The sequence below is a fragment of the Heloderma suspectum genome, chromosome 1 (genome assembly GCF_057233095.1).
Source record: "Heloderma suspectum isolate Gila_16-S chromosome 1, 16-S_ref, whole genome shotgun sequence".
NCBI lineage: Eukaryota > Metazoa > Chordata > Lepidosauria > Squamata > Helodermatidae > Heloderma > Heloderma suspectum.
Window position 1 is genome coordinate 6,759,819 of NC_139458.1, and position 17,721 is coordinate 6,777,539.

Consider the following 17,721-nt stretch of genomic DNA (forward strand, 5'->3'; position numbering starts at 1 on the left):
GGCTGAGAATCATAGAAGAGTAGGGTTGGAAGGGGCCTACAAGGCCATCAAGTCCAACCCCCGGCTCAGTGCAGGAATCCAAGCCAAAGCATCCCTGACAGAGGGCTGTCCAGCCTCGTCTTGAATGCCTCCAGGGTGGGAGAGCCCGCCACCTCCCTACATAATCGGTTCCATTGTCGTATTGCTCTAACAGTCAGGAGGTTTTTCCTGATGTTCAGCCGGAATCTGGCTTCCTGTAGCTTGAGCCTATTATTCCGTGTCCTGCACAATGGGATGACTGAGAAGAGATCCTGGCCTTCCTCTCTGTGACAACCTTTCAAGTAGAATCATAGAATCATAGAATAGCAGGGTTGGAAGGGGCCTACAAGACCATTGAGTCCAGCCCCCTGCTCAGTGCAGGAATCCAAGCCAGAGCATCCCTGATAGGGGGCTGCCCAGCCTCGTCTTGAATGCCTCCAGTGTGGGAGAGCCCACCACCTCCCCAGGTAATGGATTCCATTGTCGAGACTGGGACATAGGGTGTCCAGAATTGAGACTGGGACATAGGGTGGCCAGGTGTCCTACTTTACAGAGGACAGCACTCTGTCTGAAGGAGTCCTCTGTTTGAGAGACTATTCCAGTCCACATCTGGCTTAAAGATAAAGAACCATCAGAAGGGGAAGCCCAGGGGCCTTGAACTGGCCCATCAACAGCACCTATAGACAGCAGACGGGGCAAGGTACACACTTACCACACAGTCTTCCCCACTATGGTGAGATGCACTGTATTTCCATCTAAATTATAGTGACTATTTCTAAATTTGCATCGATACATATTAATTATCATATGCAAGTGCTATGCACGTTTGCATCCTTTTTGGTCCTCTTTTTTGGCTATATGCATGGCAGCACTTAGCTTTTTACGGAGGGGGAGGTGCGGGAGCAGAGGCCTGCATGGCAGCCCCACATCCACCTCTCCCCATGCCATTGCCACCACAGGGAGGCTGCGATCTTTGATTCCACTGAAAGGGGGCAGGGAGAGGCTACGGCCACCCCATCAATACTGCAGAGCTGGATATTACTCATAAAACACAATGACATAATAAAACATCATATAAAAACATAATATGCCCCAGAACAGTAGGCTCTTGGGACAAGGAACAGGGGGAAGTCATCGCCACCTTTATTTTATTTGTACTTATTTTTAAAGATTTATAGCCCACCTTTCCTCTGAGGAGCTCATGGCAGCTAACAGAAACCCCCTTCATACACGGCTTGTGGACTTCCCAATGGGGCTGTCCACAGTTGGAAACAGGATGCTGGACTAGATAGATCCATGGCCCCTTAAGTTGTCACGCTCCATAGTGGGAGTAGTGAGGGCTAGGCTCTCCACTCATGCTCAGAGATACTTTTCTTATTAAATATTACTGCTCTATTTCAGTCTCTTTTATTTGTTTGTCTAAGGTATTTATTTATTATTACATTTATATCCCACCTTTTTTCCCTTGCAAGGAACCCATGGTGGCTTACATGGGCCTTCTCTCCATTTTATTCTCACAATAACCCTGGGGGTTCATGGCTGAGTAGGGACTAGAACCTGGATCTCCTGATTCCCAGTCCAAGACCCTAACCACTACTCCACATTGGCTGTCATGTTCATATACTACCTTTCATAATATTCATCCTGGGGTATTTTACAATGTTTGGAGGAGAAAAGTGGCCAAAGACAGGAGAGGGGTGTGCTAAGTGGGTGGGCAAAAAGGTGGGGTGATGGAGGTTGCAGAAACAAGTCCAACCATGCCTGCAAGAGCTTATACACTTATACAAACAGAGACACATACTGACAAGCCAGCTAGCAAAGACCAAGCCAGGGTTTGTGAAGCCTGTCCCAAGAGCATCCTCGTCCTGACTGCGCATCAAGAGTTTCACATGAGAGGAAACTCTCATGTGAAACACACCCTGGTCTGGGGGAAGAAAATCTGTCCCCACAATGCATGGGTCTGCTCCAAACATGCTCTTTGGCTTTATCCCATTTAAATCCCAGATAATCTCTAGTTATCTGCAAACAGATATTATGAGATAGAAGCACTTTCACCAAAGAGAGGAGGGAGAGCGGTTTGCTCAGGACTTATTTTTTAAGGAAGGTGCATAAAAAAAAATCTTAGGAGAGAGCTAAAAGGGGTACGGTTCCCCCTGTCTTTCTGAAACGGCACTGGTTCACTACTCTTCCAACAATGTAAGCATCAAACTAATTAATTTATATGACTAAATTTACATTTGTGAACTAGATACTATCCAGAAAACAGAAATACCAAAAGGATCGGCAGTATCCCCCCCGCCCTGCAATTAGCAGGCAGGGTGTCCAGGCTCCCCTTTGTACCTGGAACTGCCTCTCAGAACACCTAGGTGATGCCATCTCTCCTACCTCCTTCAAATCCTTTCTTAACCCCCCCCCCCAATCTTTTATGAAACCTTTGGCACAACCCTTTAGTCCTCATTACTCCCTCTAAAAGCAAACTGAGGTGGTGAGTGCCAAGAGAAATGGAGCCAAAACAGAGCCACTGAGAAACAAGAGGGAAGTACTGTTGGGGTTGGACTCGATGGCCTTGTAGGCCCCTTCCAACCCTACTATTCCATGATACTGGCATGCTGAGAGGAACCCTGGGCTTTGCAGTAGTACAAGTATTAAAAAAAAAAATCTAACAAATAGATTTAAAAAATAAAATCGAAATACAGCCAAACTCTTAAAAAAAACAAAAAACCAAACAGCCCAATGTGGACTGAGAACGCTCAGTAGCTATGTAATGTTGAGTGTCAGTCAGAATAGAAAAATGGGAAAGGGAATGGCCTGCTAGAGGGGGGCATGGCTGACTGGCTGGCACCCTGAACAGGAGCAGAGAATACACTGCACCATTTTGTTGCAGCTTCCAATTGTCCCCTACTGAAACGAAGCCTAAAGTATGAGTACATGAACTACATCCATATTCTTCCCCCATTTACCTTCATCTTCCTCTCCTCTCCTTTCTCTCTGTCATTTCCATGTGTCATTTTCAGACTGTAAGCTCACTGGGGCAGGGACCTATCTTCTTGCTATTACACTGTGCATATTGATGGTGCATTATTATTAATACTACTATGAAGCCTCTGGATCAGCTAGATCTGATATAAACAGCAGGAGCTGGGTCTTCTTCCCTTGCTTGGGCAACAAAGTTAGATCTTCTTCAGCATAACCCCTATTCCAAGTCCCAGCAACTCACCCCAGGGACCACGAACCTCTTCCAAGATCACTAGCCATACTGCCTGTTCTGAAACTCATGGTGCATAAACTGTAGGTATTTGTTCAGATTCCTACCCTACCCCAGGGCAGATTATGCCAGTGGTCCTCAGCCTATCGGAGTACTGGGTCCACATCACAAAACCAGTGGCCTCCAGGGCCCAGTGTTTTTGCTTTCCCTGGGTGTACCTCAAAATGTTGCAAACCTCCTATCTGAATAGTCTGCTTTTAGTTGTCATTTCCACTGGAATCTATGGGGTGGTTTACACATACAGACACTTCATTTTTCTCTGTGCCTCATGGCTGGCAGGTGAATTCATAGAAAAGATTAGGAAGCTTGAGTACAGATGAGCACATTATCTGAATTGATAAGCCAAGGTTGGCAATCCAGAACAAGAAATTATGGTTTGAAGTGGCTTTATAAACTGTGATTTGTGCTAACTATGGACCAGCATGGTGCCGGCGTCGACAAGCCATCATCACGGCTCTTGCTGTGCCTCCAGAGACTTCTTGCTTAGAGACTGGAGTGCTGAACAGACAGAAAACAAAAACAAACAAAGCAACTCTGAGTCTTCGTTTGCCTGACTTATGGAAGCTGCAACTACAGTTTGGCAGGATGTCTAAACTGAGCCAGAGCTCTGCCCAGCTACACAAATATTCCGTCGAGCATGAGAAGGTGTGACACTTCGATCTGTGATGGCTTGATATTGCAAACTTCAAGTGATGAACGTGCATGCACCAGCCCATGATGAGCAGCAGCCGAACATGCGAACCGACTCTATTAAAAAGCATTTGCATTTGAGCCGATACAAAAAGTTCTGCCTGCGGTATTAAGGTCTGTGATGCCCGGTCCATATACATGCACATTTGTCACCTGTGGTGAGTGCAAGTGGGCCATCACCGATAAAGTCATACTTTCCCGCGCTTATCTAAATATTTGTTCAGGGACTTTGCAGTCATTACTTGCTGCTGCAGTCAACAAGTATGGAGTCAGTTCATATCGCAACATGAAATACTTTGAATGAGTTCAAATCTCCAGGGCCAGATGAACTGCATCCTAGAGTAATAAAGGAACTGGCAGAAGAACTCTCAGAACCACTGTCTATTCTCTTTGAGAAATCATGGAGGACGGGTGAAGTTCCAGATGACTGGAGGAGGGCTAATGTTGTCCCTACCTTCAAAAAGGGCAAAAGGAGGAACCTGGGAACTACAGACCAGTCAGTCTGACATCAATTCCTGGGAAAATTCTGGAGCAGATTATGAAGCAATCCATCTGGAAGCACCTTGAAAACAATGCAGTGATTACTCAAACACAAGAACAAATCCTGCAAGACAAATCTGATCTCATCTTTGGATCGGGTAACCTCCCTTGTGGACTGTGGGAATGCTGTGGACATAGTATATCTCGACTTCAGCAAAGCTTTCGACAAAGTGCCCCATGATATCCTGATGAGCAAACTAGCTCAAAGTGGGCTAGATGAAACAAGTCTCAGGTGGATCCACAGTTGGCTACAGAATTGGACTCAAAGAGTGCTTATCCATGGGATCTTCTCAAACTGGGGAGAGGTAACGAGTGGGGTACCGCAAGACTCAGTCCTGGGCCCAGTGCTCTTCAACATTTTTATGAATGACTTGGAGGAGGAGGTGCAGGGAATGCTGATCAGATTTGTAGATGACACAAAATTGGGCAGGATAGCTAATACTTTGGAAGACAGAAACAAAATTCAAAGTGATCTGGATAGACTGGAGCGCTGGACAGAAAACAACAGAATGACATTTCATAGGGCTAAATGCCAAGTTCTGCACCTAGGAAAAAGGAACCAAATGCACAGTTACAAGATGGGCGATACGTGGCTCAACAATACTACAAGTGAGAAGGATCTTGGAATTGTTGCAGATCACAAGCTGAATATGAGCCAACAACGTGATGTGGCTGCAAAAAAAGGCAAATGCTCTTTTGGGCTGCATTGATAGAAGCATAGCTTCCAAATCCCAGGAAGTACTAGTTCCCCTCTACTCAGCACTGGTTAGGCCTCATCTGGAGTACTGTGTCCAGTTCTGGGCACCGAACTTTCAGAAGGGTGCAGACAAACTGGAGAGGGTTCAGAGGAGGGCAACAAAGATGATCAGGGTAGTGGAAACAAAGCCCTATGAAGAGAGACTGAAAGAACTGGGCATGTTTAGCCTTGAGAAGAGAAGACTGAGGGGGAGATATGATAGCTCTCTTCAAGTACTTGAAAGGTTGTCACAGAGAGGAAGGCCAGCATATCTTCTCCATCATCCCAGAGTGTAGGACACAGAATAATGGGCTCAAGTTACAGGAAGCCAGATTCCGGCTGAACATCAGGAAAAACTTCGTGACTGTTAGAGCAATATGACAATGGAACCCATGACCTAGGGAGGCGGTGGGCTCTCCCACACTGGAGGCATTCAAGATGAGGCTGGACAGCCCTCTGTCAGGGATGCTCCGGCTTAGATTCCTGCAATGAGCAGGGGGTTCACTCGATGGCCTTGTAGGCCCCCTCCAACCCTACTATTCTATGATTCTATGATTATGTACCAACATCGGTACCCCAAATTATCTTAGGAAACACTCCAAGGCACACTGGTTAGAATACACACAACCTTATGAAGTTTGACTGAGCAACTGTCTGAGAGCCACCCAGGTGCCCCAATGACAGGTAAAGATTTTAATGCCTCTGAGCAAATGCCCATTTTTCCTTGAAGACGTTGTCTGGAGAACTACCCATTTATTCAGATGTTTCGGTTGTAGAACATAGCGTAACATTTTGCACTGCTTTCTCTCTCCCCCTCGCCCCGTCCCCCCCCACACACACACACACACTAATAGCTGCCCACCATATAAAACATAAACTCTAGATCAGGCTGCAACACCTGTCATTCCCAGCCAGCATGGTACAAGATTGGGGAAGGATGCTTTAGATTAACTCTTTCACAAAGATAAAGAATAAATTGGTTAGTCTTTAAGGTGCTAGACTCTTTGATGCTTTTACTTCCACCAAGGGATTCACAGCCTATAGGGTGACAAGGCCATTATACTCTTCCTATTTTAAAGTAAACTTCTGCCAGTGGCAGGGTAGCATATGGTTGTGTGTGTCCGTCCGTCCCCACAGGGTTCCATGTCACCCCCAAACGCCCAGAGGTTCCCCACCCCTGATCTACTACCACACTATTTTTAAGCTTCAAACTACACATGAAAACATGGAAATCCCTCCTCCCTTGTCGGCATTATCTGGTGGTGCTTGAAACAGGCCTTTTGGCCACAACACCCTCTTGGGTAACATCTTGGGTAGCCAATCCAGGTTCTCTGAGAGCAGTCACCACCACAAGATCCTCAACATCAGACCAAGTTACAGTCACAAACTTCCCTGGGTATTTGGAACGTTGTCTGAAGGCAACACAGCTCTAGCGGTGGTCTAGATTCCTTTGGAGGAGGAGGAGGAAGAGACAGAAAAGAAGATGGGAAAGAGCAGGGAGAGGGGGATGGAGCAAAGAGGAAAGGAGGCCCCAAATCACCAAAACAAAAGGCCGAGTTGAACGTGGGCCTTTTCATCTCCCCTCCAGATGGCTCAGCAGCTGAGAGCACGGGCCAGAATGCCTCCGTTGCGCTGGCTGCTCAGTCGCTCCCCGCCCAGGGACGTCAGAAAAGATGCCGTGTGACCAGCCGGCAGAGGAGAGAGCAGGCCAGCTCAGCCAGAACTATGCCAGGTGTTCCTGCCCAGCTCCCATCTCGCTTGGGAGACCTTTCCAGTGGATCATGCCACTAGATTCCACCCAAGGCTCAAGAGGAGAGCTGCTGCCATCAGAGGAAAGCTTGTTTGGACCTCTCAGCTCCCACCCGCCTCCCCACTCCTCCAGCCCGGCATGGCTGGGGTGTCCAAGCCCCCAACTTTAAAGTCTCCCACAGAATGGCTCTCCTTTTCTTCCGAAGGCAGAGCAGACGGCTCAGGGAGAGACGCCTGAGAGTGCCGCTTTCTTGTGACGGCTGTGTAAAGAACTCTGCTTACTCGGAAAGGTAGCAGGGAGGCACCGGGTTTCTAGAGGCAGAAGGGTGAGATGCGACCCAAAAGGAGAAACAAACAAGCAGGGGATACCCTCGACCCTGAAGGCCGTCCCCAGGAGAGGATGGGAGTTGCAGTGCAACACATCTGGAGAGCGCCAGGTTGTGCAAGGCAGACGAAGGCATGAGGCGCCAACCTGGGCAGGGGAAGGCAAAGCGACACAGCAGCAGGGGCCCGGTCACTTCCGGACTGGAACAGGAGGCCCACAGGCCTGGCCACACTGTGGGGGGCGGTGCGCCTCTCCCACCCTGCCCCACTTCTGGGCTTGCCACACTAGAGCTATGAGGCCACCCAAGGCAGAGGGGGCTGCAGGCTTTTTGCTGGGCACGCAGCAGGAGAGCGCACGCGGGGCAGGCAGAAGGGCCCTGGCGGGATCCCCGGCAGCATCTGAGTCATTGGAGAGCTGCTCCCAGTCTGAAAAGACAGTACCGGGCTCAGATGGACCAATGGTCTAACTCAGTCAAACTAGAGATGTGAAGGCATGGGGGAAAAACAGAAGGGAAACCAGAAAAATGGGGGGGGGGGAACCACTGTTTCCCAAATTTTCCCTGAATCACTGGGAAACAACTTTTTAAAAGTGTTTTCTGATTCCCTCCCCTCCATTCCCTCTTCCCAACCTTGACATCTCTGAGTAGAAGGCAGCTTCATATATGTGCGTAATTATTTGCATATATTCATATCCTACAATTTGACTTATGGCAACGTTGCCAAAAAGTGACCACCGCTGTTGTAACCCTCAATAGCATCCCCCTCAATTTCCGATGCAGTTGCTTCCTCAGATTAACCAAAGTGCTCTTGCATCTTTTTTCTTTTTAGCTAAGCTAGCGAGATTAAGTTCCTAACCGCAGGTCTGTGGGCCCCTCAAAGAGCGGGTAACTTTCTCCCTTACACACCCTAATAAAAAAATTAACCTTTTGGGGGGTGTAACAGTGAAGCATGTCTTCGTTTGGGGGGGGGGGTGCATTGGGTGTTAGAAGTGTGGGAAATATTAGGATTTGAAACATACCAAATCCATTGCAAACTTCAAAAGCTCACGAAGAGGCAGATTACTTTGCAAGGCAGTCCCGGAGCCTGCTAAGGATAATACTGTTAGCTCATCACAGATTAATGCTTTACTTCTAAGCCTGCAAACAAAACACGGTTATCGCAGGGGAGGGGAGGGGGACAGACAGGCTGGCCTTTGTCCCAACGGACACCAGCCCATCTCAAGAATTCAAGGAAGAGCCAGATCCATCCAGTACATGGAACTTGGTTGTTTAGGGCTAAAACTCTGGGTAGTTTAACCTTAAACAACCCAGAGTGCCGGGTTCACGCTTCACAGCAACAACCCAGGAACATGGCATTCCTGTGTTGTTTACAAAGCCGGATGTAAGGGCAGGCAGCGCACACGCTTCTGTTGTATCCTGGCATTTCATGGGTCGAACAACCAGGGAATTGCCATCGTGTGCAAACCAGGTCTTTAACTATGTTAACTTTTTAATTTTCCTAAACAGCACTTTACCTTTCCAATATGCCCGAATCATTTTATTGTATTCGGTCTCACAAATGCGATGTGGCTGCCTATCGCCCTCACACAGCCACTCTGAGCTTCTTAGGACGTGAGCCTATCAACTGCACCCTTGCTGCTCAGAAGCAACCAACCTCGGAGGTTTCCGAGAATCCTATGCCCTGCCAGGCTGAAGCCAGCAAAGCAAAGTGGGGGGAGGAGCAGAGGCATCTTCACCTCCACGCCCTCCAGTCTTTGCTTTTTGCTAGATGGGCTTTTCAGCCCATCTAGCGAGGGTACTTGAGAGGGGGAGGGAAGGAGGCTGCAGGAGGCTCAGGATAAATCGTATCCCAGCTGCTCCAATCTCCTCCCCTCCTTGCCTACTGGAATGCCCCCTTTCCCCCCTCTCTGAGGTCGAGTTTCCAGACTTTGAGAGGCAGCCAGCTCAGTTCTCTCTGAGCTGGCAGCAAGGCGGCAGAGGAGGGGGGCGGATCTCCAACTCCCCCTTCCGTGATCAGAGCACTGTCTCCAACCTGGACTATCCTATGGTCCCTGGTACACTTGTGCAGGGACCATAGGATTGCTTTCTTAGAGGACATACTGAATACAAATGAAATCATCATCACCATCATCATGATGTCACTATTATTCCCGCTGCATGTGAAATAGCAACTGGATCAGACCGAAGCTCCATCAAGCCCAGCATCATGCCTCTAACAGCAGCCAGCAGCTGCCCCCCCACCCACGATGAGCCCCAGACAAGAACCTGCACCAGACATTTCGCTCCAGCATCTGGTCCTCAAAGGCTTGACTGCCTCCAAACATGGAGGTTCAATTGCAAGAAGGCACAATTTAGCCACCGCAGCTCATAGCCATTCTTCTTCTTCTAAACCTCTCCTCCATGACTTTGTCAAAGTCAGGGATGGGGAACCTCAGGTCTGGGGGCCAAATCCAGCCCTCCGGGGTTCTCCAGATGGCCACACCCCCTTCCCCTGGCCACACCCCCTTTCTCCCAACCAGGTGGCTTCCTGACTTTGGCAGTTTTTTCTTCATTCTGCAGGTTGAAATGCCTCCCCTAAGGCTGCCTTCCTGGCATAAGAGCTTTAGACAGAAAAAAGTCCTACAATTCCCAGCATTCCCCAGCCATCTGGCTGGGGAATGCTGGGAATTGTAGGACTTTTTTCTATCTCAACCAGCATAGGATTGCACCCTTAAGCTACAATATGCTGGTATTTTTTGTATTGTTAGCCCCGTCCCCTTTGCCTTTGGCTACGCCCACCACGGGAATGTGGCCCCCAAGAGCTTCTTTGAAATGGGATTCGGCCCTTGGGGCGGCTGAAAGAGGTTCCCCCCCACCGAGCAACCCCTTTTTAATGTCATTGCTGCCCACACTCATCCCCATGTCCCCTGGCAGCAAGTTTGAAAGGAAGGCGCATCTTTGCACAACGCATCATCGTCTGCCTCGAACCTATTGCCGATATGAGCAGAGTTGGGGAGAAGTGGGAGAGCGCTCCATCCACCTACACAAACGTGGCTGCACACTTGTTTTTCCAAGACGCCACACGGGGCTCCGTACCCTTGGTGCTACCGACACGGGCAGGGGGGAGTCACACACAACCCACAGTGGCAGGGAAGCCACACCCTGGGCTGACCCAGTGAGAAAAGCCCATGTCATTGGCCCTGCCACATGGTGGACACACGGTGCCTCGGAGAAACACTGTCCTTGCCACTGCAACTTGCACAATATTTACACCCATAGCATCATTGATACACCCAGTGCTTTACAGCATGAGCAGAAACAGAGACCACGACCTTCCTCTGCCAAGGAGCTTCCAGGCAGCTTTCTCTGATGTTTGCCCTCGAGATGTGCCAGGACTCATGGGAGTTGTAGTCCTACACATCTGGAGGGCAAGACAAAGAGATATGAAGAAGGGGAGGGACAAACAGATATCTCAGACTACAACTCCCAGAATTCCTGACCATTAGCCATACCGATGGTCAGGCTGATGGGAGCTGAAGTCCCAAACGTCTGGAGCACACCAGGTTGGGGAAGGCTGCAGTGGATGAATGTGATCAAATACAGTTACATGGACTGCATCATGGGTGAGGATAAGGAGGGTGGTTGTCCTCGCACAGGAATGTACCAGCTAAAATGGATGTGAGGGGCTTTGAAATTGTTCCCCCTGTCAAAACCTCCCTGCAAGTGGAAACCTAATAAATTGGAGAGAAGGCATCAAACATAACTTTCTCCCTGACTTGTTAGCTTTTCACATGCAGGAGATTTTGATACCGGGCTGCCGCCATGCAAACCATCCACATACATTCTGAGGTGATACAGTCCCATGAGGACCGTCGCACACAACCTCTTGCTGAACCTTGAATCAGTTCTTAAGCGGCCCAGAATTCCATAGCGGTTTTGCTGTGCTGAACCCCACAGTTCATGAGTTTAAGAGTTTAATAAAAGTTATTTAATGAAGATAATTTCTATGGGGTGCTCACACTCCGCTGGGACTCTTAACAGTTTCTATGGAAGGAAGGAACCCAAACCTAAACCCAAAACAAAGCACGTGAGTTCTTTCAAGACACTACAGCAGCCTTGGATTTCCCACAGCTCTCAATTACTTTTCAGGCTGCAGGTGTTATGGATTGATTAATTGTCAAGTAGTCAGGCAATTAACAGCCTCTTAATTGAACAGTTGGGTGTCACCATCAGCAGCGAGACTACTGCTGTCAGAAGCAGGTAAGTATGATAGCAGCATTCGTGCCAACCTGCTGCTGTGGGAGGGAGAGAGAATGGATCCAAAAGAACCCTCCTCATGCAGGCTTGCAGATAAGTCAAGTAACATACTCAGGATGCACAATCCCTTTTGATTAGTAGCGCAAGGAGCCCTCTGTCTGGAAACCCTCGAGTTCACACAAGTCTAGGCTGTAGTTCAGTGCTGGAGCATTTCCATTGCAAGGAGAAGATCCCAGGTTCAGTCCCTGGCTTCTCCATGAAAGGGCTAGGAAGGAGCCCTGCCTGAAACCCTGGAGAGCCATTGCTACCAATCAGTGTCGAGAATATTGGTCTAGATAGACCAAGGGTAGGACTCAGTAGAAGGCAGCTTCTGCTGTTCCTCTGTTACCAGCCTTCCTAGTCACACATACATCTATTAGTCATTTGTAGCACACAGATGGCTTAAAAAAGAGGGAGAGGATATCAAAGAGCTTCCCTAAATCAATGGTTACCTGCAGGAGGTTTTCACTCGCCACAGGCAACAAGGTTGTGGTGCCAGTCTGAAGAAACTGTTAAGAGTGTCGGACCAGGACCAGAAAGATCCAGGTCCAAATCCCCAGCCAGCCATAAAGTTTACTGGGTGACCTTGGCCATTCTCTTTCTTTCCACTTAGCTTACCTCACAGGGTTGTTGTGCAGATAAAATCCAGAGAGGGCAGAACCATATAAGGTGTCCTTAGCTCCTTGGAGGATTATATGTAATAATGATCGATCAGTTACTGCTTACTACCTTGCTGTAGAGCAAAGCCTCTTTTAGCCAAGGTCTGAATTCCATTTCAGAGAAGCTTCCAGGAGCTGCAGTGGTGGGCAGGGCCAAGGGCAAACAGGGTGGGCCCAAAGTAGCAGCCCATTTCAGCTTAAAGTTCCTGCTTCCAGTAACCAGGCCCAGGGGAGGCATTTCAACCCTTCAGCATGGGGGGAAGGACTGCACAAAAGCTGGGATGCCACCAAATGATTAGCACTTCAGGGAAAGGGAGTGGGGACAGGGGAAGGGGACATGACTATCTGAGGAACACTGGAGGGTCTAATTGGGACCCCAAATGGACCAGATTTGGCCCCCAAGCCTGAGGTTTTGCACCCCTGCCCTAGAGGCAGTAAACTTAAGCTACTGTCACATACAAAAGATTGCAGAAAGAACTGGGAATACATTCCTGCACTTTTTAGTATAGGACTCAGTGCAGGAAGCTCTCAAGCAAACCAGAGTAAGTGCCCCCTTTCACAGGAGTTACCACTTCTTTCTTTAACAAATCCCTCTCATGTGCCTTTGAACAACAGCTTAATCTGCAGATGCTGCTTACCTCTCTATAGCCACGAAAATCTGTAACTTCTGCAATCAAGTTGCTGTTCAAGTCGGAGGAGCAGGTCAGTCCAGCATTTTTCTGGTCAGCTGGCAATCTTACATTCTACCCCAACGGGAGAAAACTTCAGCTAGGAGTGGAAAAGCTCTATTTGCAAGAGGGTGGCATGGGATCGTTCACGAGAACCCTGCACTCATCCTTCCCAAGCTCCACCCATATGTAGGTGGGTCTTGACGTGCACAAACATCAAGCAGAAATGTCCAAGGTATGAATCGTGGTAGTGCCCACTTCTTGGGCATGTCACTTATTTAAACCTCCTACCACCAATGCTCAGGTGTGAGCTAAGCAGTGCTGCAGATGTTCCTCACCCACACAAGTTATCTAGTTATCTTCTGTCCCTTGCAGGTACAATTTGCATGATAAGGAAAAGCTTCACCTGCTGAATTTCTATGTGTCAAGTGGCCCTTAAAAGTATAAGAGGAGAGGCAGGTTAAAAACAAAACAGAGGCAACAATACTAACTTCGGGGTGTATCCAATGAGTTGCATCCAATTGTGTCATTCCACCAGCAGGAGGGAACCACTAGCAAAACTATTTTGTTCTCCCCTCCACAACCCCCCGCCCAGATCTTCTCTGGAGGGCTGGGGGACCCTCTGGGGCAGGTTTGGGGCACATGTAGGGAGGCCACAAGGGGAGAAAGGGATGGGGAAGTCCCGTCATGCGAGTGAACGACTGCTCGTACGAATGTTGGATCTAACTCACAGTAAGTCTAACTTAAGTCCCATTCATTTCAATGGGTCTGCTCTAATGCCAGGTACAGCCCAGAGCCTCTCATCCATTTCCACAACACATCAATTTAATGGCTGACCTGACAGGCCTCTTGGCTCATAAATCGAATGCAGTCCGCCTGAAAGAACAGACAATGCTTCGTAGCAGCAGGGGCAGAAAAGGCTTCGATGGAGTTCAGGATACAAAACAACGAACAGCCCCCACGGTAGCAGTCAATCACTCTGCAACCCACTCAAGTCTCTCTCTCTTCAAGGGTCACTGAGGAAGTCAATCTTCCAGCTGGCAACTGCAGCCATCCATGGAGCAGGGCAATCAGTCGCGTCACCCAGTTCCAGGCGTCTGTGTGACTCGTGAGCATCCATCACCACCTCCCCCTTGTCCCTGCACCTGATTATTTGGGGCTGAGAAGATCTCCAATAAACATAATTTAAAAACCCTTTCGAGTTGGCAAAGGGAGGGAATTTATTAACCAGGCCCCAAGCTCTTTGGAAGACTAACCAAGGATAAAGTAGTGGAGAGTGCACTAGAAATTTATGGTAATGGCACCGAAACAGACTAGAGGGCCCTGAATATTTAAGACGCTCCAGTATTTGCATCGTAATAGGGCCTTTCAATAACAGAACCTCCCACTAATAAGGAGAAGGGGGAGACAAGGGGCCCGTCTGTGTTTTGCGTGTGTAAAAAATGAAAGAAAATTACAAAGGGGTGATGAAGTACAATAATTCCAAACTGCCTGCGTATGGCAAAGCCTCAAAGAGGTGCACCTTCCCTGCTTTTAGAAGGTATGCACCAAGCCCCCTTGGTGGGAGGGGGGAAACAAGGGGGTCACAAGAAATCACAAAGCCTGTCTCTCCCACAAGCTCCAGGAATAGCAATTACGTAATTGGCATGCTTGCCACAATGTACTTTCTTTCTAAAAAAATCTTTTGTTCTGCAGCCTATCAGTGCTGGAGAGCTTGCCAAAACATTGAGCATCTAATTAAGGAACCTGGAAACATCTCTGTCAACTGCAGCCTTTTTATTACCTTGCTTTGGCAAAGTTTGGGGGAAGGTGAACAAAAATACCCCCAAAGCAAATTCACACAGTAAACAAGACAGACACACACACACACACTCGGAGGCATATATTTCCTTTTCTCATCCGTGACCGTTCCAATAACTTGCCACTCTCAGCTTTCCCTACCCCAGGCATGAGAAACTAAATAAGCCACATAGTTCAAGTTCAGCAGGGAGATCCCAGGTGGAAGAAAGCAGCTCCCTTCTTTCGCAGCTGACCCTCCTTAGCTTTTCTCTGCGGAAGAGACCCCTTCCTGACGGCTTCTGAAGCTTGGAAGACCTCACAGTGTTTGCTTTTAGAAGCGTCAGACAACAGATGCGTCCTCTTAAACTTACTTAAAGAGAAAGCTTTGGGAAAAACAGGTCAAGGGAATGGAGACATCCTGGCCTCGTGTTGTGCAAAAGCCAGATAGCAACAGTCTCCATGCCTTGCAAGTTTAAGAACCTGGCACGCGTGTGCCACACACAGGTGCAAACACAAATAAGGATTAAAGTTTTACACGGAACAAAAATAAAGAAGACAAGCTCTGCAAGGCCAGAACCCCCCCTCTTAGTTACTCTTCCACCTCCAGAGCCACAGCGCTTCTTTGTAACCCCGCAGCCTGTTCCAGCTTCAAGGCCGAGGCAGGAGAGGACCTGGGCGCGCAATTGACAAGAAACAATGAAACTGACGAGACCCCCTCTCCCTCCCTCCGTTGTCCAAGCCGAGTGAAAGGCAGACGCGGGGTGGGGGTGGGGGTGGTAGAAGGAGAGAGAGGGGGGGAGGGAACGCCGGCTCCAGCTTCTGCAGGCTGCAGGTCCTATGAAAGCATCTGCAGGAAGGGGTTTTGCAGAAACGGGAGATGTGGCATCTGAAAAATGGGAACGTGGTCCCGACAATCTCTCAAGCAACCCAAGAGTCGGGGGGGGGGGCACAGAGGGCTCCCTCCATCCGGAGTTTTGCAAATGGTGCAAAGCGGGCGCCCAGCCAGTTCTGCCTTCCCGCTGGTCCAAAGGGCTGCAGGGGAACACCTCCGCGCCCGAACCAACTCACCTGTCCAAGGAACGGCTCGCCGCCGCCTTCAGCGATCCTGTAAGAAGAGGCGAAATAGGAGGCTTTTGTTAGCAGCCCCAGACGCACTCGGGGCCGGGGGTCCTTGACAGGGGGAAGAACGCGAGCGACATCAGCATCTCTAAGGGGCGGGCCCAGAGCCGGCAGAGAAGAGCCGCCGCCGCTTCCCTCCCCCCGCCTGGATCCCGCCCCCATCACGCCGTGCCCCCACTTCGGAGTGCCTCCCCCTCCACATCCACGACCGCCGCCTCCCACATGCCCCCCACCTGGCCAATCTATGCACAACATAGCGGCGACACCATCTCTCACGCACACCGGGAGCTGCTTACTCCGGAAGGGACCCCGCTTCTTCCATGCGCCCCACCAGTAGCCCCGCTGTCTCCAGAAATCACCCCACTTTCTCAGTGTGCGTCGGTCACCCCCCAAACCCTTGATCCAGCCCCACCGTAAACACACACACACGCCCGATTATGGGGTTGTGCCTCAACCAGCTCCCTCTTTTAACCCTCTGCCATAGAAATTCCCCATCCCTCGAACCCCCCCACTTTGCCAATACTTCAAGCCCACTCCCCACACCAGCTCCCCCCTGATCCTCCCTCGCAGCTCCTCTTCCCTGGAGAGCATCTCCTTGGGTCTCATCTTCGACAACGAGCCCCCTCCCTCAAATGCGCCCCCTCCCCCGCAAACCCCTTCAGCCCCCTGCCTTTATAAGGCAGAAGCAAAGGGACCCTCTGCTTTTGAAGGCCCTCCCCCCGGGCCAACGTACCCCTGGTCCTCCGCCAGCCCATCAGGTCCTGCCGGGGCGGGGGCGCAGCGGCGGCGTCCGGCTGCCCACTTCGCAGCCCCCCCTCCCTCCCCGCTGTCGCGCAGCCCCTTGCCCATCTTCCGCCCAGACCCCCAAGCGCCCCTCTAGGGGCTGCTCCGCGCATCGCCCTCGGCGAACGTTCCCCGGCGGTGGCAGCCAGAGGCGACCTGCGCGCAGTTACGCGGCGCGGCGCGCAAGGGAGCCGGCCTTACCCGCCGCCGCGTCAGGGCCCCGCGCTCTCCTGGCCAGCCCGCGGCGGCATCGCTCGGCCGCCGCCGCCGCCGCCGCCTGGAGCTCGGCCCGGCTCAGCGGGCTTGCGGCGCGGCCATAGCCGGACCCGAGCGGCGGGGAGGGAGAAGCAGAAGCAGGCCAGGAAGGGGCGAGGGCAGGGCGGGCTTGCGCGCTGGGAACGCCCGCGAGGAGGAGAGCCGGGGCCGGGGACCTCCCCTCGCGGGCGCCGCGGGGCGGGAGAGGCCCGGCGGGCCTTCGCTCGCTCAGCCCCGGCACCCTGTCTCCCGCCCTCGACCCTGAGACGGGGCCCGTGGCGGGGGCTCCTCTGAGCACGTGCAAGGTGCCCGCCCCCTTGCCGTTGCGGGGACGCGACGCGCGGGTCGCCCGCCAGGCCAGGGCGCGGCCGGAGCCCCCGCACCTTCCCCTCGTCCGAGGAACAGCGCGATCCGCGTCGCCGTGGGCGGGCAGAGCGGAGCGGCAGCCGCGGCCCGCTCCAGGCCCCTGCGATGCCGAGGCGGTGCGGCGGGCCTCCGATCCCGCGCAGAGGGGCAGGAACGCAGCCCCTTCCCCGGCTGCTGACGGTGAGCGCAAGAGGAGCCCCGTGGCCGGACCAGGCCGGCAGGCCCAGGCCTGTTGCCCAGAGGCCCCTGGGGAGCCCTCCGGGACTCAGGGGCGCCTCCCGCCAGCCATGTGGGTTCAGACTGTGTTCTGGGGGACTCCGGGCCTTCCTGGGACGTTTGTCGGGGGCCCAACGAGAACAATCCGGGATGGCCGACGAGGGGAGGGCGTGCAGAAATCGCCCCGCACTCCAGTGTGGCCACCCCCTTTGCAGGTGGCGAAACGGGAAGAGCCTTCTTGGTGGTTTTTTAAGGGGAGGGGGTCGCCACACCAGGCATT

At 51.2% G+C, this 17,721-nt stretch overlaps 1 protein-coding gene across 2 annotated transcripts in view; it reads right to left on the bottom strand.

The window, feature by feature from the left end:
- The window catches only part of NIN (ninein), a 146,276-nt gene extending 129,175 nt beyond the window's left edge, over positions 1-17,101 (bottom strand). Inside the window, exons 1-2 of one of the 2 annotated variants that reach the window (XM_084834469.1) lie at positions 16,555-17,101; positions 15,771-15,807 (exon numbers count right to left, since the gene is read on the bottom strand). In XM_084834469.1, coding sequence (XP_084690595.1) covers positions 15,771-15,807; positions 16,555-16,670 — 153 coding nt within the window. In that variant the 5' untranslated portion in view covers positions 16,671-17,101. Of the gene's footprint in view, positions 1-15,770; positions 16,025-16,554 lie in introns of those variants that run through there. The other variant, XM_084834478.1, reaches the window with a different exon arrangement.
- Positions 17,102-17,721: the final 620 nt, after the last annotated feature.